The 15,816-nt window shown below is 56.8% G+C and overlaps 1 protein-coding gene across 4 annotated transcripts in view; it reads right to left on the bottom strand.

Annotated features, from left to right (window-relative positions):
* Window positions 1-15,816, bottom strand: part of SHISAL1 (shisa like 1) — an 80,542-nt gene that overhangs the window by 28,212 nt on the left and 36,514 nt on the right. For 3 of the 4 annotated variants that reach the window (XM_060113829.1, XM_060113830.1, XM_060113827.1), the window contains exon 4: window positions 9,116-9,433. In XM_060113829.1, coding sequence (XP_059969812.1) covers window positions 9,116-9,433 — 318 coding nt within the window. Of the gene's footprint in view, window positions 1-8,713; window positions 9,434-15,816 lie in introns of those variants that run through there. The other variant, XM_060113826.1, reaches the window with a different exon arrangement.

Below are 15,816 nucleotides of genomic sequence, written 5' to 3'. Positions count from 1 at the left end.
AGCTCTCCCTGATGCCCAGGATGGGCAGGTGTCTCCTCTGGTTTCCCTTTGATCAGATCTGATCACTCATTTCCACTGTCTGCACCTGAGTCAGTCTGACTGTGTGTCCAGGTGCCCAACTCAGAGACTGGTGCAGGATAGGAGTGGGGGAGATTGGCTCCCATCCCTGCCCCTCTCTGGACCAGAATTGGACCCTACACCCTATCTTCCTCCTGGCCCCTCCCCCTGCCCTTGGCTCTGCCCTGGCTGGAGCCTGCAGCCGGGAGCTGCTCCCTGCCCAAGGCTTCAGGGGCATGCAGAGGCCCTCAAGCTCTGTCTCCTGACTCCTGCCTTCTTCTCTCATCCGGCTCCCTGGCCAAGGGGACCAGGCTGAAGACCCGGCCCTGACAGCCTGGGGTGGAGCACACTGCCTGGGTTCAAGTGCTGAGTCTGCAGGTGACCAGCTGGGTGACCTTGGACCAGTTACCTAACCTCTCTGTGCCTTCGTTGTCTTGTCTGTAAAATGAGGATTTGTCAGATAAGTGTTTGGGAGCTGGGAGGGATGCATTGAATCAAGCAAACGAAACTCATTATGTTCTAGTGGGGCTGGAGCAGGAACATAGGGCACCCGATCTGAGTGCTGGAACGACGCCCGGCTGCACCCGTGCTCAAGGGTTGCTGTTATTTTAAATTCACTTCCCAGCACCAAACCCAAGCGTTCCCTCTTGGGCTAACGGCCCCGCCCCCGTACCCCCCATCCCCCTGCGGGCTCTTCTCCACTGAGAAGTCTGGCTTTCTGCCCTCTCCGGGGTAAGGAGGGACAGGCCAGCTGGTGAGGGGCGAGGGGACATTCCCCAGGAATAGCATCAATGCTCCCTGCAGCCCTACTGTGTGCTCAGCCCTGGGCTGGGTCTTTCCGTGTGCCCTCCTTCACCTCTCATCACCACTGTCCAGAGTAGATACTGAGACTCAGAGAGGGCCAGCGGCTCATCTGAGGACACACAGCACATGAGGCCTCTGGTCTGGACTTTCTGTCACCCCTCATCCCTCATGGTGCCCCCTGGTCATGGAGCAGCACTAATGAACAAACACTCTCCTGGGTTTTCACCAAAGCCATGTAAACAAGATGAAAATAGGGAGAGCTGGCATAGGGTGCCTTCCTGTATCAACTAGGCCGGGTGGGAGGAAGCCAGGGCCCAGCCGGGAAGGACAGGGGTCGGAGGGGACAGGGCCAGAGTGTCCTGATCCAGCTGGAAGCCCTAAGCATTTGAAACTCCAGCCCCACTTGGGACATTCACTGTTTTCTGAATTCCGATCACGGAGGCCTCCTTGGTATTTGATGTGATGCCAAGGAAAGAAGATACCTGGTCCTCTCCCTTTGTCTCCTAATTTTCTGGAATTTCTCGCTGTTGGCTGGTGTCCCTGCAGAAACCACACACCAGAAACTCTGGCCGCAGAGCCAGCAAAAAAGTGACGCCTGGGCTCTGCCAGGGGGGAGGTTCTGGGGTTGGGTGAACTCCAGGGACCCCACGGGGAGGCACGGATGAGTTCTACAATGAGCTGGGAGGGTTCTAGGTGGGGGAGGGAGGAGGTGGGAGGGTGATGGGCTGAGAGGGGAGCCCCCGAACGAACATCAGGAAAGAATGTCTGGTTCTCCCACACGAAATCTGCAAAAGTCACGTGATCTCAAGGGTCACCGGGGCCTTTTTTCAAGCTGCTCCTTCTGTCCGAGGTGACTTTTCCATTGTGTGCCAACCAGGTGACCTCCCCTTACCTCCTCAGGTCTGGTGCAACATCGCCTCCTCTTCCAGGAAGCATGCCCTGACTCCTCCCTCCCCTGCAGTTCATCGTGGGCTCTTCTGGGTCCTCTGGGCACTTCATGTTACTGTGGCTGTTCTCTCAAGCGATGGGACACTTCCTTGCAAACAAGCCCTCCCTAGCTGGAGGCTTTCTTGGCTGGCCACGTGGACCAGGGGGAGCTGCTCCTCTCCTGACCAGGGGGCCAGGAAATTCAGCATCCCCCCCTGGACTCCAGAGCCAGCCCCCCAGGCCTCCAGGGCTCCTTCTGCCAATCTGGGTCCTGAAGTCAGGCAGCTTGCCCTACAGAGAAGCTCCCAGCTCTAACGGCCGTGGCTCTGTCCTCTAGTCAAGGGCTGGTCCCCAGACTGGCAGCATCAGCACCTCCCAGGAGCTTGTCTACAAATGCAGAATCCCAGGCCCACCCCAGACCATGCACATCAGAATTTGCAAGTTTAACAGGACCCTGGGGGATTGAATACCCATTAAAGTTTGAGATGCACAAACAACCCCCTTCCCAGGCCCAGTCAGGATTTTCCCTTGGGAAGGCTTGGGGGCTGGGCAGCCTCCTGTCTCTCCTCCAGTCACCACCCCATCTCTCGCTCCCCACCCAGCCCTCTAGGCCTGACCAGGGACCCTGACCTCAGGGAAGATTTTGAAGGATGAATAGGAGTTCCTCAGGGAGACGTGGAAGAAGAGCATTCTGGGAAGAGAACTGTGTGCAAAAGCAGGGAGGTGTGAATCAGCAAGAGGTGGAGGGGAACCAGACCTCGAATGGAAGGTGTGAGACAGGGATGAGGGATGAGGTGGGAGGGGAAGACTGCACAGCTTTCCTTGGTGGGGAAGATAGAAGCCCCTGTAGTCCTAACTTGCTGTGGGGTGTGAGGCTCTGAGGTTGGCAGGGGCTGTGGCAGTTGGCTCAGGGACGTACTTAGTTCCGAGAGACTTTGGACTAGGGAGACCCTGGCTTAAGTCCATGGACTTACTGTGTGGCCGTGGGCAAGTCACTTAGCCTTTCTGGGCCTGTGTTTGCTCATCTGTAAAAGGGGATGGTAAAGCTGTGCAGCTCAGTTCCCAGGGTGGGAATTACAAGGACCAAGGGAAATAATGATTGGTGGGGGAGAGGGAGTCTAAACTGTAAGTGTAACCATGGTTCCCAGTGCTCGACTTGCTCCCGTGTGTCTTAGAGGGAGGTGAGCAGCAGCCTGAGGCTTCAGAGAGAATGAGATGGGCTGGGGAGGGCCTTGGGGGCCAGGTTAGGAGCTGAGACCCTCTCGGGGGATGGGGAGGTGGGACAAACCAGAGGGAGTGAGGCAGGACAACGGGGGCCTGGGGTCCTGAGAGGGTAGCCAGAACCTCATCTGGTCCTGAGACCTCCCTGTGAGGTGAGGCTGTGATTGTCCCCATTTTACAGATGAGGAAACCAAGGCTCAGACAGGTCTTGAGGCGTTAAGCTGCGATTCAAAGCCAGATGTGTCTGACCTAGAGCCCCTGCTTGCTCCCCTGGGCCCGTAACAGTGACAATGACGCACACAAGCGTCGAGGCAGCTGGGATGACACCGTGCCTCGGGGACCCCTCTCCCTGAAGCTGCAGTGAGAACCCTGGGTGGTACCGCACCCCGGGCCGCTTCCCTTTTCTCCTTTAGCTCCACTGCACCCCTAGGGGGCTCTAGCAATAAAGCACACAGCCTTAGGGTTAGGGTTAGGGTTAGGGTTAGGGTTAGGGTTAGGGTTAGGGTTAGGGTTAGGGTGACGTGGCAGGGCTGACTCCAGCTCTGTTGCTGCTGCATCAATCAGATGACATTTGCTGAGCACCTACTATGTTCCCTGAACACCAGAGACAAGATGCCTGCAGTGGGCATAGGTTCCAGCCCGGGGGAACTGTAGCACAATAATAGACATGTGATTCACCAGGAGGTAGACCCGGAACTGGGGCAAAAAGAAAGTCAGGTGGAGGGAGAGGCAGGGGAGGGTGGCAGGAAGGGGGAGCACAGCCCGGAGTTGCCCTCCTGCCGCCTGGGAGCCGGCAGGGGTGCGACGAGGGCCGAGGTGAAACGTTCTGTAAGCTCGGGAGAAAACCAGAGCGTGTCAAGTGAGTAAGGGAGACATTATGAGCAAAAAAGCAGGGCACCTTGTCACCACTTTCCGGGAGGCAATGAGCCACGGAGGTGCGGGCACCCGGGGAGACTGAGTCCGTGGGATTTTAGCAGAAAACTTTGCAGTCTGAGGTCATTATGTTCTAAACAAAGGGAAAGCCAGCTTCTCCGTGAAATTAACTGAAAGCGGCTGTGCTTCATCCCCTCAGACCGCACCTCCCCACCCCCGGATCCAGGCCGGGTCCATAACTCAGTGACTGTGGGCTCCGATGGCACCACAATGCCATCCCGAGTGGTGATGCCGTTTGGGCCTGGCCCTGCCAGGCAGCAAGGAAATGGCGTTTCTGGTGATGGGGATGGATGGAGTGTGGGTCTGCGGGGACCACGGAGGCAGGCACTGCTCTGAGATGCAGCGCCCCTGATGCACGACCTCCGATACTGCTCTTTAAGTGGCAGCTTGGGGGCTGCCTCAGTCCACGCGTCACCGGAGAAGCTTCTGATGAAGAGGTTCCTTCCGCCTCCCGTGGATGAGGCCACCTCTCCAGAGGCTCTGTGAGCCTCAGCAGAGAGGCCATTGGCCCTGGGGTGGGACCCTGCATCTGTCGCCCCTTCACTGGCTGACCTGGGCAAGTCAATGAACTCCTCCGAGCCCCCCAGTTTCCACATCTGAAAATGGGGCTCAACAGCCCTACAAAACAAGCAGCATGTGGCTGGCCTGTGTGGGGCACGGGGTGAATGCTGTTCCCGCCCCCCCCAATCAACCCTGGCAGGGCAGGACCCCTACCATGTTTATTTACCCAAATGTGAAATGATCTCAAGAATCGCTGGCACTTGAGGACCAGGTACCAGGCCTGTACAAGGATCAGCCCGTTTAATTCTCAGGATGATTATGACCCCTGGTATTTACATGGGGAAACTGAGGCAGGGGCCGGTGGAACGGCCTGCCTGAGGTCACAGAACCTCCTAGTGGCACAGGTGGGCCTTGAACCTGAGCCATCTGACTCCCGGCCCAAACACACGTGCTGCTTCTGATAATGCCGATAGCGATGATAACGCTAAAAATATCCACTTAAGAAGGCTGATGGCTTTATGGTTGACTGGTGCCAACCTGGCTGACGGAGCCAGTGATGGGCGCCTGGCACATAGTCACCACTGAACAACGGCCACTGCCTTCTGCTTCCTGTCCTCCGATCTTGTTTCTTTCTGTGTCTCTGTGCCCTGAGCACCTGACACTGAGTAGATCAATGCCAGCTGCCTGGAGGAGGGTGCAGGGAGCAGCGCCCACAGCCTCCTTCGTGGGTTTCTGAGTGTTTGCTGAGCCCTGCCAGGTGCCTGGCCCCTCACAGGACTCAGCTGGGGGCGCCGAGGTCAGCCCAGTCCAGTGCCAGGTATCCAGGTCTAGTACCTGCTCCCAGCCGCTGGACCGGGCAGCTGCAGCATCCTTGAGTCTCCCCTCCGGGGTGCCTATGATAAGCCTCCTGCCTCAGTCTCCCCTGGAGTCGTTCAGGGCTGGATCTTGGCTCCAGAGTTCCCCATCCCCAGATAAGGGCTCAAAACAGGCATGTGGAGACCCCAGAAGAGGAATGCACCTCGTGATGGGGACTCCGGGAACCAAGGTGCTAAGTGTGCATTTGCAGCCCTCTTCCTCCCCGGCCCCTCTTCCAAGAGGAAGGACTCTGGTCCTGCTCCCCAGGGAAGAAGCTGGGCCCTGAGCCAGGAATGGAGAAGCCTCCAGGAGCTGGAGAAGCCAGGATCATCCACCTAATACAGAGCTGGGATGGGGGGAGGGGAGAAAGAGAGAGGGGCCACAAGGCTGAACAACAGCGTGCTCAAAGATACGCATCTCAGTGACGCCCCGGGGCTGGAACATGGGTGTTTGGAAGGTCCAGGTGACAATTTGGAGTAAAGCAGCACAGACGCTAGCTCTTGTTCTGGGAGAAACACTGATTACAACCCTCCTGCCCCGACTCTCCCCCCTCCCCCCACCCCCAGTTTGACATCACACATGACCACACCCACCACCGCACCTGGTCTCAGACCTCCACCTGCCTGAGAAGCCCCACCTCCCCTCCTGTCCACAAGGCAAGGCTTGTTTAACCTCAGACTGCTGGGGCCCACGGCCTGGCTGTGCCCCTCATCCCGCCTGCGCCCCCACCCCCGGGCTGTACCCCATCATCCTATGACGGTTACCCATGTCTTCGCTTGCCCCACTTCCTTCTGTGTCCCCAGCACCCAGCACAGAGCCAGGGTGGGGTAGTGGCTGCTTGGGAAACTTCAGCCAAACCAAACAATGTAAGGGAAGACGGGTACACACTCGGGAAGGGGAGAGATTCCTGCCGGCACAGAGGGCGGGGAGCTGGAAGCAAGGGGCAGTGGGGCAGGAGCTGGAGCCAGCTGTTCACCCCCCTCCACCCCCATCACGTACTGACCCTACTGGCTGGGCTCCTCAGGAAAGCTTCTCCATGCTTCCAGCACTTAGCCCCAAGGGTCATAGTGAGAATGAAAGCATGCCAACAGGGCCCAGAACACAGCAACTGCTCAGCAGATGTTGCTGGAATCATGGGCGCCCACCAGGAGGCCCAGCGAGGTGAAGGTCTGCTCTGGTCTCAAAGTCCATCCCCTCTCCCTTCGGCTGGTAAAAGGAAGCCCAGGGCTTCCCTGGTGGCGCAGTGGTTGAGAGTCCGCCTGCCGATGCAGCGGACGTGGGTTCGTGCCCCGGTCTGGGAAGATCCCACATGCCGTGGAGCGGCTGGGCCCGTGAGCCATGGCCGCTGAGACTGTGCGTCCGGAGCCTGTGCTCCGCAACGGGAGAGGCCACAACAGTGAGAGGCCCTCGTACCGCAAAAAAAAAAAAAAAAAAAAAAGGAAGCCCAAACAGGAAGTCCCCGGCCCAAGGTCACACAGAGCATGGAGGGCAGGACGGGAGCTGGGCGGCACCTGGGGATCCCCTAACCCCCATTGCGTCCTTGCACGTTCCTGATGCTCGTTCTTGTACGAAGACTCATATGGTGATGGAAACCCCGTTCTGAGTCTGCCTGTATGAGAACCAGGAGGACACAAAGAGGCTCTGAGCTCGGAAATGAAACGTCTATCTGTACAGAGGGCAGAGCCCGCGGGCTGGGAACCCAGCCTCTCATGAAGACGCCATGAACCCAGACTTTACGTGCAATCCCAGCAAGCTTGCATGCTCTTTTCCCTCCATAGCTGATATCCTTGAACCCCATCTGGATCGCACAGCACAGGGCCTGGTACACAGTGGGTGCACAATGTGTGCAGTATGGAAAGGGGGAGACCTCAGAGACAGGCAAGGGTTAACAGCAAGGGAGACTGAGAACTGTTAGGACCAGACGCAGCGACTCAGAAATGGACCAGCGTGGTCACTTTCCGTGCAAGCAAACCACCCCGGGTTCTGCAGGCAGGACAGCAACAGCCCCTAAGGGCCGGCTCACATCACCGTCTTGTCAAGAACATGGCAGGGGGTGGGGTGCACCTTTGTTTACATGGTAGAGTCTCGGCTCTCAAAACACTTGGTTCCTGGTAATGAAGTTTTCCAGTAGTTCTCAAACTGTAGAGCCTACAGGCATCACCCCCAGAGATGCCTGGTTAGGAGGCTCTGGCTGAGACCCAGGAATTTATTTTGACAAGCACCCCAGGTGTGTCTGCTGTGCGAGACCCACATTCCAGGAGACCACACCTTTGGGGCAGAGCCAACAGCTGTTTCATGGTCTGTAGCTTTGGGTGGGCTTGTGTGTCCCCTCCCCCCACCACCTCAAGGTGAAGAGCTGCCTCTCCTCCACCCATCACCTCCACACCACCAGGAGGCTGGCTCGGGGGCCCCGCCCAGAGGACCCGCTCAGTCCACATTTGTCCAGCTGAGCTGAGCAAGGCTGCGTCTTTGCCTCCTGCGTGATAGTTGGGGCAATTATTAGATCAGTAAGCACAAGCTGATTTAAGTGTTTCTTATTAATTATTTAAGTCGTTCATTATTGAAAAGGTCGCTATCTGTTAGCTACTTAAACGATCATGAACTAGCTTGGTTGCATCTCCAGCAAGGAAGGAGCAATGGTTAACTGAGCACCTACTATGTGCCAGGCATTTTGTTTGATCCTCAGGACAATCCCAGGGTGGCGGGAGTGGGGGAGTGCGTTCTTACTCTCCCCTGCTTCACACGGATTGTAAGGTTAAGAGGGTGAAGGAGATTGCCTGAAGTTACAGAGCTGGTAACTGGCAGAGCTGGGACTTGAACCTGGGTTGGGTTGCCTGCAAAACTCATGGCTTGGCAGGGATCACTGTGCTGTAGGTTTTTGTATCTGGATCTTGCAGGCTGGGCTCAGTACTGTGATGTCCTGGGATGATGTGCCCCGTGCCCCGTGTGCCCATGACTGCAGCTCAGCCCCTGCAGAGCAGCTGAACCTTACATCCGAGCCCTGGACTTGAGCATCTGCACTCAGCCTGGCTCCTGCCAGGGGCTGATGCCTGTTCTTGGTGCTGGCCAGCCACACAGTGGGTTCCTGCTCCAAAATGCACAGGCCCCTCCTCTCTCCCTCCAGCTCTGCACCGCCCAGGGACCCCCCAGGTTAGGTTATTCTCTGCCTCCCACCAGACTGGAGATGGATAGACATGAGAGTGGCAGTCTGTCCATTTCCAGGAAATCATGAACTCGCCCCTGGGGCAGGGTAACCAGGCTCTGCTGGGGTAGCCACCCTATAAGGCCAGCCGAGATCCCACCTCCCTGGCCGGCTTCCTTCCCTTCCCCTGAACCATCACTGAGAAGCCTGCCTGCATCTCCCTCAGATGCCTTTCTGTCACTCAACATATATGCACAATGGAGTCCAGTAATAAATATGCTTATTTTCAAATTTCATGCCAAAAGAAGCTTCCCCCTCAGCCCCTGACAGATCGGCTTGCTTCCTTTGACCAGACTGTGAAAACTTGGGAAGCCATCCAATTTCCCTTTTTGCCTTGGCAGCTAGGAAACTCACAACTCCACATCATGCTCAGTGGCAACAGCTCTCACACCAGAATCTAAGCAAAATAAACTTGCAAGCTTTGTTTCTAAGCTCTGTTTCAACCTTTCATTTCGACTTTTCTGTCCAGGCACAAGTTGTTACCATGAGCCACTTCACATCTTTCTTGGCAAATAAGATAAGCAAATTATCCGGTAATTGACAAGCCAAACACAGCAGCAATAATGATCTGGTATTTTCCCAGCTCATCAGAGACAAGAGATCGCAGCCACTCACCAGGCAGACGAACCCTGGAAGCTCATCAGCGGTGGGCTGTGGCTGTCTCTCTGCAGCGTGTGTACGGCCTGGGGGGCTTGCGGCAGGGGACCCGGGGGAAGCTGGGACTGCAGGGCCGGCTGCCCTGGCCGGGGTGCCCGGGCAGGTTTCCCCCACTGCCTGGGGTCCTGTTTCATCCACCGTCCATGGATGCCCCACCGTGCCAGGTAAACCTTGCAAATGTCGTAGTTCATTGCCGAGTAATACAAAAGATCCAGGACCAGCAGCATCAACACGAAGAAGCCATAGATCCACACTCCCAACAAGGCAGTGTAGTTGCTGCGGGAAAAGAGAGAGAGGCTGAGAGAGGCGGGGACAGCAACCCCACCGGGGCTGGAGTTAATCAGGGGGGTTGATTAGAAAACGTGGCACGGAGGCTACTTCAGGGTCTCAGAGAGGAAGGTGAACCCCTCTGGGGGGCAGGGGATCTAAGCTCCTTCTTCTCATGCCCACTCCCCACTTTCCTCTCCCCCACCCGCCCTGTTCGCCCCCTCCCAGATGCCTGCAATCCACTGCCCTCCGCCTGTCCCTCGAGCATCCCCTCTAAGGCCCCAAGTCCTTGGGCCGGGAGCCCAGGGGTCTCACCCTGTTAGGCCCTCTGGAAGAAATTTCCCGCTGGGCATCTGGGGCTCTTGTGTTGTGGTGGCGCTTACTTTCACCTTCCTGCCCCCCCGACATGGGCGCTACGCCCGAACCTGCCAGCTGTCTCCCGCGGGTACCTCCCTCTTGCCCACCCTCCTGGCATTGGCTTATGCTGCTCCGACCACCTAGGAGGCTCTCTTGCATCCCTCATCATCCCCTACCCTCCCCATCTTTCTGGACCCAGGGCAAATGCAGGAAGTCTGTCGTCTGAGGACAAACCAACCCAAGTTCCTGCCCCTCGGCATCCACACTGGGCCACTTCACACCCCTAAGTTCGGCGTGGGTCTCAGCCAGGGCGTCTCCCACCTGGGGCCGGCTCCCTTCCAGCCTGCGCCATCGCGCTCCCTCCCTCGGAAGCCCAGGAGTCAGAGCATCAGCTCAGCTGCCCTCCCCGCACCCCATGAGCCAGACACTGGTGCGTCTGCTCCACCAGCCACATGCCTTTCACAACCACCCTCAGGCCACTCCCCAACAGCGTTCTCCACCAGGCACCCCCAGACTGCACGGCTGGGGGCCTCAGGGCCCCCTGACATGGGTTCTTTTATTCCTTCACCCAGCATTTCCACGCTGAGGGCCAGTCTGCCCTCCAGAAGCAGAGATGATGGGGTTGGTTTTGAGCTGCAAATGCCCCTTAGTGAAGGGAAGCTGGCTGCCCCCTGAGGAGCTCACTGGGACACTGGGCCTTTGCACAGGCAGCGCCTTCTGCCCAGCCACAGCTTTCTGTCCCCCCACCCCCTTCCTTCCTCCCCAGCCTGACTCCCACTGCCTCTTGGAAACTGTTGGGCCCTTCCTCTGGCCTGAGTGCCCCTCAAACCCTCCCCCCACCACCCGGGGCCATGCTGGCAGGGGCCGGGTATATCCTCCCACCCAAGCCAGGGTCTGCATCTCTCCCGGGTGCCCGGGGAGGGCCATTTCCTGGCCTCACCACTGCAGCTAGGCCAGCGGAGCTCCACGCGGTGCTCGCCCGGGACTGTGGCTGTTTAAGGGACCGATTTATTAGTCACTCAAATGCCCCCTCCACTGGCTCCCTGCTGCGGCCATCTGTTCAGGTGGGTGTGAGCTGGCGGGTGGCAAAGACGAGGCAAAGCCAGGGTCCAGCCTCGCTGTCCCCTGGGGGGGACCCGCTCTGGTTCTCAGCAGACAGGCTCCTCGGTGTCCTGGATCCCCTCAAGAGGTCCCTCTGGATGCTGTCTGAAGCTGGGGAGCACGGGTCTGGAGCCAGGAGGCCCTGGCTCTGTTTCTCCTTGGCCTCACTTTGCTGTGTGGCCTGGGAGGATGCCGTGTGTCTCTGGGTCTGGAGGAGATGATGTGAAGCCCCTCCTGGTCTTGGTTTCCAGACTCTGGATCTTCCCAGCTGGGTTCACCTCTGCTCAGCCTTGGCCTCTGCAGTGAGATGGGCGCCGCTCCCCTCTGGGTCCTCCAGCCCCCTACCAGGGCTGGGCCCAGGCTGGGTGGGGAGGCTGACTTTTGCCCACACGTGCCCTCTGCCCGGAACGCCTTCCTTCCCCACACTGGCTGGGGGCTCTTCGAGGGGAGGTTCTGTGTGTCCCGTGAGCAGGCATGCACTGGCAGGTGCTTAGGAGTTAGTAGTATCTGCTTGAGGAATGAGTAACCCAACAATTCCCCATCACGGTACCTTGGATCCCTCTGCGGCTTCATCTCCAGCCACCACCTCCATGAGGACCGCGGCCGTCCCAGGGGCTTGTTCATGCTAAGGTGTAAATGACTGCCAGGCCCACCCCACCCCCTCCCCCAGCCCCCTGAGCTGCCTCATTTCAAGGGGAAGAGTGAATATTTTGGTATTAGTGGACACTACTTCATTAGCCCCAAGCCCATGCGCCTCCACAGCACTGGACAACCTCAATCCTGCTGTGTGACCTTGGGCAAGTCACTTTGCCTCTCTGGGCCTAGATCTATTGAGCATTCCCTCTGTGCCTTAATCACAGGAGCCAGCACTCACCGGGTCCTTTCTCCTTCAGGCCCGTGTTATCTCATTAAGCCTCACAGTTGCACCACCAAGTAGGGCATATTGTTATCCCCATTTTACAGATGAGGAAAGTAAAGCTCGTTTTCCCCAGATCATGGAGAAAGAATTTTGCCGAGCTGGGATTTGAGTCCACACAGGCCTAATCTCTTGGGCCCAGAATTTAGTCACCAGGATTATCAACTTGTCACACTGACTGCCAGGCCCCCCTGTGAGCGGGTTCAGTTATTTTAGGTGAAGTCAGCTGAGGGGCCATGAACCATCTCCCAGCTGGCCTGGGCCCAGCTGTGAGCTCTGCAGCTGATGTTCCTTTCTTTCTTATCTTCACTTGGAGATATCCAGGTGTGAATGCCTGCCAGGGAACAGAGGCCAGCAGCCCTGTCTGGCATGCCGAGGCAGGAGTCCATGTGGACAGGGGAGGAGGGCCTGGCTTCGGCCCTTGGCACCCCTGCTTTCCCCAGCACCCCCTCTCCAACCTCCTCTGTTGCCCCCACAGAGTTGCTCTAAGCATCACGCTTTTCCTTAGTGGTTCCCATGGCGGCAGCCGCGGGCGCTGAGGGAGCCGGTGGGGAGGGAGAGGCAGGGGCAGCTGTTGGCAGATGCTGCCACACTGGGAGAGGGAGTCCACGACGCCAGCTGGGGGTGGGAGCTGGACACAGCTGGGCCTGAACCATCAGGACTAAGAAATAATAACAGCAACCAAAGCAGCAGCCGGTGGGCATTGTTCTAAATGCTTTACACATCTTAGCTCATCCGACGACACTCAAAACACACAAGCAAGGAAGCATTACTGCTATCATCCCCATCCCAGAGATGGAAACTGAGGAGGCTCAGAGGAATTCAGAGACTGTCTAAGAGCTCACAGACATTAAGTGGCAGAGCGAGGATTTGAACCCAGCAATCCAGCTCCACAGCACACATTCCTAACCGTTGCACAATACCGCCTAAGGCAGGCGCCACCCATGTTTTCTGGGCAGACAAGCCGCCTCCAGGCTTTTGCCTATGCTGCTCCCCTGCTTGGAACTTGCTCCCTACCTCCTATGCAGGCAGCTGGCCCCAGCCCCAGGCCTGAGCGCAGCTATCACCTCCTCCAGGAAGCCTTCCCTGACGTCCTGTGTTAAGTCCAATCGCTCCCCTGGGCTCCCAAAGCCACCGGGCTTCCCAGAACACATTGTGTTGTCTTTGCTGTCTTGTAGGACTGTCTGTACCTCAGGATCAGAGCTCCTTGGGGCCAGGGTCAGAGTTCAATGCTCGGCCTGGGGCTGCTTTCAATGTTCCTTAAGCTAACATATATTGAGTGCTTATAGCAAGCTGGTGTCAGTGGCAGCCTTGACAGGAATAACTTCTTCACTAGACTTTACCTTCTCTATGCATATTCTCTAGTAGTTAATGGTGATACTAGCAATCACAGCGTGCCCGTGCCTTGTGTTTCCGAATCTTTGCAACAATACTGTGAGTTAGGAACCAGTATCCCTAATTTACAGATGAGGAAACGGGGCCCAGAGAGGCAAAGTCAGCAGCCAGAGGCTACACAGCTGGGGAGTGGCCGCACTGGGGTTTACACGCAGGTCTATCTGACCTCAGAGTGTGCTGAATTTTGGGGAATCCCAAGGTCAAGTCTAAGATAGATGTCCAGGCAGGAATTCCCCACATCTGCTTGGCCCACTTGTCCTGGCTCATCCTCTACCAGGAATTGTGGACAGGTCCCAACCTCCCCAGCAATAGCATCCTGCATCTCAGTGTGTCATCATCATGGTGTGCATGGGAACCGCTGAGCCTGCAGGCCTCTGCAGCCAGCTTGCTCTAACTGGCATGGGGTTTGCGGAGTGGTAGCACCCGCCATGATCTCACCGCCATGATCTCACCACACCCTGCCCCCCCAGCTCAGAGAAGGGAGGGGCACACCCGCAGGACTCCCTCTGCCCTGCAAGGGAGGCCACCCTGGAGGTGGCAGCCAGCTGGGAAGCCTGGGCCATGGATGCCATCCCCAGGCAGTTCCCTGCCTTCCAGGGCCTGCCCTCTCCATGGTTGCCTGGTTGGAAGCATTCTGGTTTTTTAAAATCTAATTTAAAAATGTGATCTGGAAATTAATTTCATCCAGATGCAGGGGTCTTTGTTGAGTGTGTGTGTGGGTGTTTTATAAAGGGCAGAAGAGAAAATAGAGGCTGTTTTATGGGACAAGATGTGAAGCCAGCCAAAGCCACAGATAGCAATTTTTCAGTATCTTTTGGAAGATTTAATGATTCAGATTCTTTTGCTGCTTCCCAAGCAGTAAAAAAAAAAACCCTTCTCTGCTGGAGGAATGTCACTGAATACCTCCCGGGGACAGGAGCAGGTATGTCAGCCGGCAGAGGCCAGATGGAGGTCCCATCGCCACCCATGGGCAGTCCCAGTTGAGGACGGAGGACAGAGTCCCTGAGGCCATCGTGTCAGAAAAGGAACATCAGCTGCAGAGCTCACAGCTGGGCCCAGGCCAGCTGGGAGATGGTTCATGGCCCCTCAGCCGACTTCACCTAAAATAACTGAACCCGCTCACAGGGGGGCCTGGCAGTCAGTGTGACAAGTTGATAATCCTGGTGACTAAATTCTGGGCCCAAGAGATTAGGCCTGTGTGGACTCAAATCCCAGCTCGGCAAAATTCTTTCTCCATGATCTGGGGAAAACGAGCTTTACTTTCCTCATCTGTAAAATGGGGATAACAATATGCCCTACTTGGTGGTGCAACTGTGAGGCTTAATGAGATAACACGGGCCTGAAGGAGAAAGGACCCGGTGAGTGCTGGCTCCTGTGATTAAGGCACAGAGGGAATGCTCAATAGATCTAGGCCCAGAGAGGCAAAGTGACTTGCCCAAGGTCACACAGCAGGATTGAGGTTGTCCAGTGCTGTGGAGGCGCATGGGCTTGGGGCTAATGAAGTAGTGTCCACTAATACCAAAATATTCACTCTTCTCCCTGCAGGCCTGCTTATAGGGCCCGGCCCTGTTGGTAACAGCCTTGGCCAAGTGATGTGCTTTGGTCAAAAAAAACGTCAGCAGAAGTATCAGGCTGGTTCTGAGTGGAAACTTAGGAGTTACCTTGTAATTTCACCATTGCTCTTTTCCCTCTGCTATGGGGACATCCTGCTCTGGATGAGGACTGCTTGATCAGCTCGGGTCACAGATGCTCCCTGCCCAGAGCCCCAGGTGACCCAAGAAAGGCATGGAGTGTGAGTCAAAAATAAGCCTTTGTGGGGCTTCCCTGGTGGCGCAGTGGTTGAGAGTCCGCCTGCCGATGCAGGGGACACGGGTTCATGCCCCGGTCCGGGAAGATCCCACATGCCGCGGAGCAGCTGGGCCCGTGAGCCATGGCCGCTGAGCCTGCACATCCGGAGCCCATGCTCCACAGTGGGAGAGGCCACAACAGTGAGAGGCCCGCGTACCCCAAAAAAAAAAAAAAAAAAAAAAGCTTCTGTGTCTCGACTCCCAGGGACTCTGGGGCTCCTCCTTATCTCAGCCTAACTGAGCCCAGGTGACCCAAACACCGGTCCCAAACCCTGCTGTGCCACTTGTGTGCTGTATGACTACAGGAAAGTTCTCACCTTCTCTGAGCCTCAGCTCTGGTGTAGTGAGGCCAGCGGGACCTTCTTCATAAATACCTCTACTCGGATTAAAGGAGTCAGGGCAAGTAAGGTCCCTTGCCTTCCACTAAATGCTCGCAAACGTTCATATATGTCCCTTCCCCTGGCTTGGAGGAGTGTATTCAGATTAGGAAACCTCGTGGATTCTAGAACCTCTTCAGCATCACAAGGCTGACAGTGTGTAGGTATGTTTTACGCCTAAAAGGGCTTGATAGGGCTGAGCAACTGACAAGAACATCCAGAAACTTCCGACCCAACTCAGGAGCTGGATTCAGAGCTTGAAGCATGTTTGACGGTGATGTAAGACCTGCAGGACAGGGCCCAGGTAGAGGAGACCCAGGGTACTGGGATTCTCAGGTCCTCAGGCCTGGCCAACCGCCACATATCATCTCTCGGTGTGGCTGGAGCACCTCTGGGTTC

The sequence above is a fragment of the Mesoplodon densirostris genome, chromosome 11, assembly GCF_025265405.1.
Source record: "Mesoplodon densirostris isolate mMesDen1 chromosome 11, mMesDen1 primary haplotype, whole genome shotgun sequence".
Classification (NCBI taxonomy): domain Eukaryota; kingdom Metazoa; phylum Chordata; class Mammalia; order Artiodactyla; family Ziphiidae; genus Mesoplodon; species Mesoplodon densirostris.
The sequence above is the reverse complement of the archived record's forward strand: the minus strand, read 5'-3'. Positions and strand labels throughout refer to the sequence as shown.